Source organism: Amphibalanus amphitrite, unplaced genomic scaffold (assembly GCF_019059575.1).
Source record: "Amphibalanus amphitrite isolate SeventyFive unplaced genomic scaffold, NRLGWU_Aamphi_draft 000036F_arrow, whole genome shotgun sequence".
NCBI classification, from domain to species: Eukaryota; Metazoa; Arthropoda; class Thecostraca; order Balanomorpha; family Balanidae; genus Amphibalanus; species Amphibalanus amphitrite.
The window spans coordinates 1,033,130-1,045,324 of record NW_024881532.1 but is presented as its reverse complement, the minus strand read 5'-3'; the positions used below and the strand labels follow the sequence as shown (position 1 = coordinate 1,045,324).

At 50.1% G+C, this 12,195-nt stretch overlaps 2 protein-coding genes across 3 annotated transcripts in view; one reads left to right on the top strand and one right to left on the bottom strand.

The window, feature by feature from the left end:
* LOC122371951 (serine/arginine repetitive matrix protein 5-like) overlaps window positions 1-1,677 on the top strand; it is a 62,155-nt gene extending 60,478 nt beyond the window's left edge. For both annotated transcript variants that reach the window (XM_043348762.1, XM_043348756.1), the window contains exons 6-7: window positions 624-724; window positions 1,128-1,677. In XM_043348762.1, coding sequence (XP_043204697.1) covers window positions 624-672 — 49 coding nt within the window. In that variant the 3' untranslated portion in view covers window positions 673-724; window positions 1,128-1,677. The remainder of the gene's footprint in view (window positions 1-623; window positions 725-1,127) is intronic.
* A 4,110-nt stretch (window positions 1,678-5,787) lies between these two features.
* LOC122371944 (pro-interleukin-16-like) overlaps window positions 5,788-12,195 on the bottom strand; it is a 45,712-nt gene continuing 39,304 nt past the window's right edge. Inside the window, exons 5-6 of the mRNA XM_043348746.1 lie at window positions 11,185-11,320; window positions 5,788-6,783 (exon numbers count right to left, since the gene is read on the bottom strand). Coding sequence (XP_043204681.1) covers window positions 6,735-6,783; window positions 11,185-11,320 — 185 coding nt within the window. The 3' untranslated portion in view covers window positions 5,788-6,734. The remainder of the gene's footprint in view (window positions 6,784-11,184; window positions 11,321-12,195) is intronic.

The following is a 12,195-nucleotide window of genomic DNA, read 5'->3' as shown; positions in this document are numbered from 1 at the left end:
AATGACTTCTCCGACAGGCGCCGACACTCGGGCCCGGCCCGTATCACCGGTCTGACACCCGGTGACGTAACACTTTCTCTTTCTCAGACACCGACACGTTTGTGACGATTAACCTTTGTGGGCTATTAACGCAAATAGCACAGTTGGCACGATGAGGCTAATATGCAGGTGTGCTGTAGTTTATTGTCTGAACTGGGAACTAGATGAAGGGTGTCATCGTAGAATCACGACTGGGGCGAGTGTATGAGTGTTACGGTTTTGCACTTTAGGACATCGCGGGATCCGACTGATTCAAGTGTCAATAAATATGAATGGATGGGAAACATTGGACTATCAATATCAGTTTATACCACCCTATATCATCAGCCGAGCCATAATAATGTCACCAGCGCCATATTCTATTGTTGATTCTCTCACCAGTCACGATCTGCAATGAAATGCTCCTTTTCTCACTTCCAGTCTTCACCCCCTCTGTTGGTTCACTGTTCATCATCGTCAATCTGTTCTGATCGCCTGTTCGTTCGACGTTCTGTTCGTTTGACTGACGAGCCACTGAGGAGTAACGGACCACCGTCACCGTCGACCGTCGAGTTCTCACGCCGGTTCCGTCTCTGCCGTTTCAGACAATCCATGTCCAAGTCCTGTGACAACCTGCTGCGCGCTCAGCAGTGAAAATCACGGGGCCGAGGGCGCCACCCTGGGAAACGCCGCCAGGATGAAAAATGTATGATCATCGGGCGAACAATCGGTGCCGCTGGTTTGATTGGTCGTAAAAAAGGCGACTGGGGCGCCAATCAGAGAATGACATAATCAATGTCTTGATTGCTCAGCGGGGAGCCTTGGTGGTTTATTGCTGTAGTAATGTTTAGGTTGTTGGATTGTGTAACAGTGCTAAATGGTGGTCACAGACACAAAATCGTATAAGCACCTTTAAAATGATGACCAATCATTACAAATAATCATTAATACTAGCGGAGACCGTTTGAAAACTGTTAATGACTTGGGTAGAAATGATGCCTTAGCTATAATTCATATAGGAATATTTTGCACCTTTTGAAATGGCACTGTCATAAAGGTAATTCGAATGCTCTTTATCTATTGATTGTTAACCTGTTTCCTTCTTTCAGAGCTGCTGGCCTGACCTGACCTCCAGACCAGCGACTGGTCGCCGCGTCGACGGCGGTGGGATCGGACCGAGCCGGTCAAGGGCGCTAAGGAGCACCGTAGCGTCGTCACGAGCCCTCACGGCATCGTTCATGAAACTGATTTGATGGCCGGAGAAACGGACCGCCATTGCCGGCCGTGAAGTTGGTCTGTTACGGTTTCGTGCTCACACTGCCTATCTGAACGGGCCATGACTGTCTGTGATCTGGGGCGGGCCATGGAGGTGATGAGATGATCTCAGATCAGTCGAATTAATTACTTATGCGTGTCTCGATATGAACAATGATCGGCTAGTGTTTTATCGAATATGCTTCATATAACGCTGGAGTGTAAAATGATGTTGAGTGCCATTTATGTTGTATTAAAGCATGCTAATCTCTTATGAAATGTTAATCGCTGAAATGTTCATCAAATTTTAAAGGTTTCCAGTGTTCGCTGCATGCCATGTTTTATGAGGGTTAGTTGTGAACTCCTTTTGGCAATGTTACTAAATATAGCACGAAACGATTTATAGCGCGTCAACTTCTTACCAAGCATGACCAAAACCACTGGACGCTGTCGTTCAGCTCATATGGACCACATCATCAAAGTGAAACGTCATCTCTGCGCCGTGGGCCGCGGCACCCGCTGCGTCCGCCCCGGAACATTAGGGCACGCTCGTCAGAAGATTACTCCGCACCACATTCACTCGGGCCCATAGTGCGCGCACACAACCACAACATTTCTATTTTAATGCACAAATCTGTTTTCACTAGCGTTTAACATAACCACGGATGCTGCCTCTGGCTCATCGAATTACCATCCGACTTTCGTTTTCACCGAGTGACTACGAACGGGGGAGTATTTACATGCGGCGTTTTGAGAAGATTCATTTATTCCTCAGCTCAGGTTACGTCACATCCACTCGAGCACCGACAAATGCCTTTGTTAATCTGGTGCGCGAGCCGAGAGACTTTCGCTCTCGTCGGTCCGCCATCGGCCGTCGCCACATTATGCGTCATTTTCGCGTCTACCCATCTCCTCCCGTGGGACTGGGCCGGCCGATTGCCTCACTTCCCGGCGGGTCCCGGGCCGGGGAGGGGCACAGAGGTCACCTGGGCGGCGAGAGCCTCCCGCCGGGTGATCGAACAGCGCAGAGACGCGAGCGAGCGCGAGATTTTACCGACAGATAACGGCTAACGACTCGCAGTGTAATTGCTTTTTGGAGTTCGCGCATGAGCTCCACTAATAGACAAAACACGTAGGCTCTATTTCGTTCGATTGTAGCTGCCGCATCATTACATATATTGCTCTTAACTTTGTAGTCTATCTTGCATGCATATTGCATAGGTCTATGTCGTCGGTTACGATCTTGATCCTTGTCGGTAAAGTACCACACTTTTGAGAACAAGATGAGTAGGGATACACAAATCTGATCGAGCATTAATCAAACCTAACAAAACGTACCCTCGCCACGACTTAATTTTGCCTTTGGGATCCATAAGTCTATAACAGAGAGATAATCATTGAAGAAATAATTTATTTTCTTCTTTTGGCAACTTGTATTGTGGGATACAAGATTCATAAGCATTGAAGAAGTAAGAAACGAGCCACTGCTATATATGCCCTGACCGAACAAAACCGAAAGAGAAACAGAAAAGGCAGGATAGAGAGAGAGAGAGAGAGAGAGAGAGAGAGAGAGAGAGAGAGAGAGAGAGAGAGAGAGAGAGAGAGAGAGAGAGAGAGAGAGAGAGAGAGAGAGAGAGAGAGAGAGAGAGAGAGAGAGAGAGAGAGAGAGAGGGAGAGACAGAGAGAGAGAGAGAGAGAGAGAGCAGAGGCAGGGAGAGGTGGGACCCTGACCGAGGTGTGGTCGCTCTGTATTCGTGCCGTCGTCGGTCCGGGGCAGAGGTTATCTGATGACCCCCAGATCACGGCGGGTCCGTATCGGACGGCGGCATCCATTGCGGTCCACCGACGCATTCACCCCGGCAATGTGATACGTTCATAACACACGGCCTGCATTGTGCCCCGCCTGTAGTGGCTGATGTATGATTATGGGAACACAGCAGTAAAAGTGTAAAGAACGGCAGCGCTTGTCAGCACAACCTTGGGCCGAACTGTGATTAGCGAAGACGGATGTGACTTTGTCGAAGCCTTTTCGCAGTATAAGTTCCCAGCCATTGCTTACGATGCCCGCGTAATATGGGGTGTGTTAGGTCGGCTTATGCCCTACGGTAATGTGCGGGGTCAAGAGGCGTGATAAAAGTGGGGTTTAGTTTAATGCGTCCTGTATATTTACGTCGGGTCCCAACGCAATGAACGCATGGATACCTGCGATGCCGATCGACGTATCGTGTTTGATTGGGAAGCAGTTCGCACTCTAATGATCATACTTTAGTTCATGTTATTTTGAGTCGTGTCGAAGATAAGATACTGCTCGTATAGACGTAACCCACACGCTGAATCCCCCAATGCTTGGACGGAGTAGGTATGCCAAAACAAGAGACTGCAGTGAAGCATAAGAGCATAACACCAGAATTTGTCTCAGAGACTGCAGTCGCTATAAGAAGATAACACCGGATAGATCGACCGGAGCATGTAGGTACCAAATGTATAAGTGAACGAATCTTCACGTTAGTGTTCATCAAACCAATGATGTGACCAAGATTACTAGAACATGTGACCTGCCTTTTTAGTCATCTAGATCACTAGCTTTGCTATCATACAACTTACAACTTTTATATGAGTTCCGACTGCTCGCCAGTTCACCTGTCCGTTATCAGACGTGACCCCTGGACCGCAAACCACCCCTCTCTCGACTGGAGGGCAGTGCGGAGCGCACGAAGGACCACTCTCACTGATCGGTGGGTCTATACCGGACCAGTTTCTCCGGCCGCCGCCCATACACGGACCGACCGGCTCCGAAAGCGAGAGTGGTGCGCCGGGTCGCGACCCCGTGTCGGCAGGTCGCGTCACCGGGCCATCAGCGCCTCATCTCCGGCGATCGGCCAGATTCGCCGCCCAGCCGTCAGAAAAAAGAGCCGGCGTCTCTCGTGCGTGGTTGCTGGGAGTCCAGCACAGTCAGAGCTCTATGTAACGACTTTAGAAATGAGATCCGGTAGAATCATGTTCAAAGACCCGATATGCCTTGCATTCCTGATTAGGAGCTGCATTTTCATTATTATTACTCGATGTCATTCAATATTATTCCGAGTCTTAGGTACTCATATTTTCTTGTTGGTCTTATAAGGTCAACTTATAAGCCATTGGACGCGTTAAAGGTAGGTATGTGTTACAAACACGATACTGTTAAATCAAACTTCGTGTCATACGGTATCGTAAATTTTTCCCAAAAACTTAAATATTGATAACTTTTTCCCTATTGAAAAAACCGTAGTGCTTAGGACAAATCTGAAGGCTTGGTAAACATTTTCAAAAGAGCTAACGACTGCTTTGCACTGATGATCAAGCCCTATTCTAACTATCTATTATTGCATTTCTATTTTACTGTGAGTAAATTTGTCAAAAAAGTCAAAGTCGCGAACCTTGCTGTTTGATGACCTCTGGTGTCGGACCTTTGAGCGCATCTAAAATGACAACAGTACCTGATGTTTTCGACGCTATTCCGTACGCCGTCAACCGCAATCGTCACTACGTGGCTCAGTAACGAGTTGAAGGTAACCCTATTACTGGTGGGGGGGGGGGGGGGGCGAATCAGCCCCCACCTGTAGTTTTTTTTTGCTCTCGACGGAAAACCACTTAAGCTAGGGACTCGAAATTTGGTGACTTTTCCTTGCTGTTCATTGGGCACATTGTATAAAATTTTTGAATTTCTAGCTTGCGCAAAGGCGTCTCCAGGACGAGTTTCTTGGGGGTAGTTTTGGTCCAGCTTTGACTGTTCCGACATTTGCCGCTAAGCAGCGACTTTACTTAGGTTTGTACTGGTGATTAGTGGCACCACCCGTCATATGTATGCACCTAATGACTATGTGATGTCATTTTACAATGAAAATATTGGAATAGGCGGATCCAGGTACCTGAGAAAAAGGGTAACATCAATGTACTGCCCCTGTCGTAGCGTGCCTGAATCCGCCTATGCTGAACGAAAGCGTGTATTTTGCGCTCACGTTGCATATTTTACATGATATATGACACATCATGCCATAAGACACATGACATACAATGACAAAAACTCAAAACATCATCCCAAGCTAGCTTGCCTGAATTCGCCTATGATTTTTGAAATATCCAAAATACCGAAATATATATGAAGGCCCAGTTCATGAAGAAGGGTCCTCTAAAGTTTTATCAAAATCGGTCAAAAAAGAAAGAAGTTAGAGCATTTTTAGTGATGAGGTGTAAAACGCAATTTTTTCCGAAAACTTTTCTTTCAGGACCCCCGATTTTGAACTTTTTTCAACATTTTATAGCCAATCTAAAAGTTCACAATGAGGGAATCGAATGGCGTTTGTCCTATTAAGATCGGACATTTTGTTCTCGAGCTATTAAGGGGGGGGAGCGGGCGAATCGCCCCCCCCCAGTTAACGTAGTCTGAAGAGCCCACCAGTAATAGGGTTGAAGAATGCGATACAAATGGCTCCCCGCCTCTTTATTTCGCATGGCATCAGTAACAAAAAATCGTGATATCGTCTAGCCTCTGTATTTGTCTCAGCACACAACCGATGGACATCCAGTGATAGACAAATAAAGGACGGGCCAAGGCAGGAAAGAAACAGAACGCATTATACCTGAACATTGCTGCATCATATTCACTTTCTAAGTATGTACAACACCACTGCCAATTACAACACACGCTCAAAGTAAACGTTTACACAAATGATATACTGTTTCCTTGTTAATTCGAGTATGGTTCATACGATCATCTGTACAATTTTACACATATTATTGAACTTCCAGGCTACCATGAAGGAAACTAAGTCATATTAAAATGAAAAAGTATGAGCATGACCACAAAGTACAATACACGAAGAAAGACGCGTTGTTGACCAACATAACAATCGCAGAATAACAATCCAAACACATTCTGTTCCGCAAATTCAGTACACACATCAGTGTCCACACTTTCACAGTGTCAGCCTTTACCAGCTAGCAATCATTTTCAGTTCACTTGAAACCTGTCACGTAGCATTATTGCACCACACAAAATGGTTCAATCAAACAATATACGCGGACTATCATGCTACTGGTCATGGGAGAAGCTACTCAGGCGAGAAAAGAGATCGGAAGCAAAATAACAGATCGAGCGCATATCTCGTTAAAGAACGAAATGAATTGTTTCATTGCGATGCTAGTGGGCGATGTGAGAGAATTGTATTGAAAGCATGAGTTTCAATCATGAAGATTAAATTCAAGACAAAAGAGTGTATTAATCATCTTACCTAGCACATTTGTTATACCTAGCACTTCATGTCTCTTCCGCACCTATGGATGTACCGGCCCGACCCGCGGTCGCAGCATCGTCTCAGTCCCTGTGACGGTTCATTTCTCAGTCCATTCATTTCTCGGTACCTCGTGAGCCGCCGCCGAGCGTCACCGCGACACTCGAGGTGCCGCTTCATTTCTCAGTCGAATCACTCCTCGACCCGGTCAAGGTCGTCACACGACATGGACTTGGCCGACCTGAAACAGACAGCGCGTCAGTGCGAATCCCACATCCCACCGGGCCCCACCGACACACCTGGTAATTAACGCGGCGATACATCACACACAGGGAGCAGCACACGGCAGCCGCACCAGCCGAAGACGGCTCACGTCACGTGTCGGCGCCCCGCCGCGCGGCTATCACGCCCAGTCCGGCCGTCCTCCGGTGAATGGCCCACGGCCTTGGCTCACGCCGCACAATACACAATACACCATGTTGGCGGCACGACCGACCGGCAGAAGACGCCTTTTCAGTAAGGCGCCGGCGGGTGACCCGACCTTGTCTCCGCGCCGTCTCCGTCTGTGGCGTATAAGATCGGATGGTCTGAGGTTATAGTGGCCCTCAGGCGGAACGACGTTTTGTCGTCGCCATCAACACGACAATCGCAGGAGACGGTCTGAGCTAGCTAGTCTATAAAGAGACGTGTAGTGCCCACTTTCAGGGTCATGATGACGGGTATCACAAGAAAGACAGGGATACTTGAATGCTGAAGTAGTTTCTTAGTTTTTGTTGTCTCTACGTCATTTCATTCACTGTGCGATTCTACTTTTAGCAAGGATGGGAGGTTTAAGGTCAGCAAAGCTTTCTTGTCATCAGAACCATGACCTGAGAAACAGAAAACTGGCATCACAACGCAGAAATACAAACTACTTTCCGACTGTTCCATACACGCTCATTTGCTAACGTTTTCGCTCAATACATACTTGGCGTTCATTATCGTCTGACCACACCAATACCACTCGCATATCTCATGGAGACTACTGGGCCCAATCTTACCAATACCGTAAATAGGGTTTGGCAGCACTGGCCGGAGTTTACGGCACTGCTATCAAAGATATCTTTTTCATTTACATCCAGCTAATCTTGTCCAATGGTTTTGATAGCGTCAATGATTATGAATGTTGCCTGAACGAATGAATGAGTGAATGTTGAATAGTTCTGAATGCTACCAAATGCCGTGAATGCGCATTCACGGCATTTGGTAAGATTGGGTCCTGGAACATCTCCGTCGCGGGCAAGGTCGGTCCGTCTGCGAGTCCAATCTGTCGTGCCGCAGCTGTCGGCAGGAAATAGTCGACCGGGACGCTCCGGGGGCAATTAAAGAGGGATGAACTCGGCCGTAAACCCCGCTGGGAGGCTGGAACCGTCTCAGCTGGGAGCACCCGCCTCTGAAGGTCGGCGAGATCGGCCCCACTGGACGTCCGAACAGGCCGGGTTCCCAGGGAAGTCATGGCGCATTTCATACAGGTAGTAAGGATGTCGGCAATAAAGGTTATACAAGGAGACTGCCTGATCAACGGAAGCTGGGGTTTGGAGAGTAATGTTATTTAGCCACTGCCATCAAGTTTAGCAGCAGACATAACCGTGAGGTTTCAGAAACATTGACTCGGCAGTCAGACGTACTTTAAACAATTTATAAACAGTATAACTGGCTCCAGCTAAAAAGGCGCCCACATGGCGATGGGAAACGTCCAGAAGCCACAATTTACCCCAATCATCACGATATTCCCACACGATCAAAGCACGCATGCCTCGCCCCACCACAAACGTTGCATGTGTCGAAACAGATATATAACCATGTTCACCACCACTTTCTCTACTTCTCACATCCTCGTGTCATACAGCGTCAAACCATCAAAGGCCCATTCTCACGGCGTGAGCACATTATGTCACACGCAGCTTGCCCGTGTCGCCCTTCATGGCTTCTTCAGACGGTCACTGGCCAGCTGCGAGAGCGCCAAGGAATCAAGGAGTCTGAGCGCTGAGGGTCAACGTTGAGAGGACTCTTAGGGTATATAGTCTTAGGGTCGGCACTGAGGATTTTTTAGAGTATAGACCCTTAGGGTCGACGCTGAGGACTCAGATGGGATGAAAGACGTAAATGATCCCGGACTCTAGAGGGGCTGAGGACTGAGAGCCTATGACTCATGAATGTCTCATCGCCGAGGCTGGCGCTGGTACAGCCCACCGCTAAAGCAATGTAGGGTTCTACCAATCTCAACGGTTGGCTTTGACTGGCGATTGTTAAATGCGGAGTGATCGAAAAGAAGATGTCAATAGCTAAAGTTGCAGCTGCAAGGGTGACGATACATATAAGCTACATTCAAAGTTTCATTGAAGTCTGGCTAATCGTTCCTAAGCTTCAGAAGCAGAACATACCCATGACTGAAACCGCACATTACTTCTGCTGTGGACTGTACCTAGCTATAAGACTCTGGGCGCTGAGGGTCTACTCTAATAACAACCCAGAAAAGTCTGATGGCCGATAGCTCATAAAGGTCTGATTGCCGAAGGGATTGCCTGCAGGCTGATTTGCTAACTGAGAATTGAAGGATCGAAGGCGGGCCGAGCCGGGGACGCTAATAGCGCTGTGACAGCTCTGTTTCCGCCGCCGCCGCGATGTTGTTCCGCCGAGAGTTGTAGCGTCACGCTCCGGGAGCCGCAGCCTGAGTAACGATCGGAGTGACACAGGGGCGCTGGGAACCCGAGCTACCTCGCTCCCTCGACGGGCCAAATGACAGGAAAGTGGACTAGTTTCCCTTCCGAGCTCATCACGCCATCGAAGGGCGCGCAGCTCATCACCGTCATGTGAGGACATTCAAAACTATCACTCTCACTGAGACGGTATTATGGCAGAGCCAGCGCCACAGGATTTCCGAGTGTTGTGGTGGAACAGTTCGTGCAACTGTGTTTTGCGCTCGGGATTGTCCCAGCGCTTTTTTTCATTAAAGAGTTCCTGGGAAGATCTACCGATTAATTCATTAAACCAATGGTGCACAAACAAGATAAATCATCTGATGGTGAAAGGAAATGGCAAAAATATCTGAAAAAAGATAAAACGTTCCATTGATTTCCGCTATGACAAATAGACGTCAATCGTTAACGCGCCTCCATCGTTATCAGCCCGTGCGGCGGGTTGTCGTCCCCTCTGTGTGCTCAGCACCTCTCCGCTGCTGCCTGGCTGTCCCGTGCCCGCTGTGTGCTCCGTCTGACTACCCTGTGCTCTTCGTGTGCTCGACGTCCCTGCACTGCTGTCTGGCTGTCCTGTGCCCGCCGCTGTCTGGCTGTTTACCGTCACACCTGGCGGCGGGAGGCCGGCCGACACGGGCGCGCCGCCGTTCCGGTGTGGGACCGCTCGGTTCCGTGGCCGCTCCACGGTCGGCCGCCACACCGGATCCGGGCTCGGACAGCCGCCCATCCGGCGGCGCGCGCCACCGTGGCCAGATGGTGCCGGGGAGGCGACCACCGGCACACCGGCGCGGGCGGCACACCGGCACACCGGCCACCGCAGACCGGCCACCGGCACGGGCGGCACATCAGCCACCGCAGACCGCGCGGCACACCGGCACACTGCCCAGCTCAACGCCCAGCGCACTGGCCACCTGACACCGCCACACTGGCAGTCCGGTACACCGGCAATCCGCCCGACGCTCACCGCAAACCGGCACACCAAGCCGGCCACCGTTCAACGCAGACCAGCACGCCGTCCAACGCCCACAGCAGAACGGCACGCAGCCTGCCGCCAACACTGCACTGCTGACTGCACTGGGCCGCCCACCACAGACCGCCGGGCTCGGTTGGAGCATGACGCCCAAGCACCGAGTTACCGAACACCGGAAAGGGAGGGATACCCCTACACAGACACCGGAGCCGACAACGGACATTGGATTCGAAAACGGACATCGAAATCGAAACACGGACACCGGATACGACAATACGAGTATAAATGTGATCGGATAATGCACGTCGACACATGGGACAACGCATATGTAAGTACCTGATATATGTAGGACATCAGAAACACAGAAAAAAATGAAAAAATATGGGACGCATACGAAAAATTGCATACGAGTTACGAACACTGCTGACACCAGACACGAACATCGGAACGGATAGCGGGGAAGAACAACAGACAATAGCACCACACAAAAGGCTCGGACGCACATACGACCACCGGACGTGGCCCATGTAAGCGGCTCTAGCCGGTCCGCCGGCTGTGTTGAGCGGAACTAAGCGTTTTATGACTGGCCAGCTCCCAGCGATCACAGCAAGTTACGTGAGCTGGCGGCATGTCGCGTGCGGAGTTACATATCAGCTGACGCGTGGGAGAGCCGCCGGAATTATGCATGCTCTGTCCGGGTCTTTTTTGTGGCGGTAACCGTTGAAGAAACAGGGTGGACACTGCATGCAGCGGTGTGTATAATTCTTGTGAATGACATCATGCGCTAGTCACTTCGTCAAGTGACAGGACACATTTAGCATATTCTATGAGAACCGTTCAGACTAGAAGCGGAAAACAGCACCACCAATGTAAACTGAAATTACACAGTCATTACGTAACGTTTTCCGGTTCCAGCTGTCCCGTTCTGAGCGCTCACCTCCGTTTGGCCGGTTGCTCACGGCGGGCCACATGGAGGATCACCTGTCCGGATCGGACCGACTTGAACACCACCACGGCCTCGCCGTGCGACAAGCCCTGCATGCTCTCACCGTTCACTGCCACAATCTCGTCACCTGGGAATGGATCAGAATGACAGAGTTATGCGATATCGCATGGCCAACATTGATGTACGATAGTGACGGCAGCACGGAGCGAATAGGTGTGCTGACAAGGAAAAAAAGATGCTTACGACGACCACTGACTGATTTCTGCTTCAACACAGCCACATCGCATTATCCCGCCCACCCTGTCTGAGTTCATATCGCCGAAATGAGGCGACCTCCGCCGACCATCTGCCCATCTGACCGGGTTATTCTCGTCACCTCAGCGGGGCGCCGACTCGGGATGTCATTCCGCCGACAGGTCCATGATTGGCGTGTCGAAAGGCTGCGCAGTTGGCCGACAGTGGCTCCATTTAGCGCCCAAATACGGCTGATTGCCGCCAGTGGATATGACTGATCGGGCTGTTAACTGATCAGCCTGGCCGGCGGCTATGACCGGCGGCTGACCGATGGACAGCGCGGACCCTCCCCCTCCCCCACCAGGGTCACTGGTCAAGGTCCGGCCCTCGCCGGTGACCCGCCACCGACACCCCAGTGACGTAATTAATGACGTCACCACTCCGCCAGCTGGCTGACGGGCCAACTACTGTGTGTCGGCGAGGAGCTGCGCCCCGGGGCTGGCAATGCTTGTTAACGTGTCACGGCTGAACGAAACCCATACTTAGGGCCTTGGGAGATGACATATCGTGAGGCAATCTTAGTTACTGGTAAATCTTGGTTACATGGATGATTTGTTCCACATTTAGGGCGCTAGCGTGTAAACTAATGACCCCGGCTTGTGCGACGGTATATGCCAGATAAAGTTCGTTTTTACCAAGTGCTAAGGGTAGATGGAACTGCAGTTTAGTTACGGAGCGAGCGAAGCGAGCGGAGTCTTTCCTTAGATT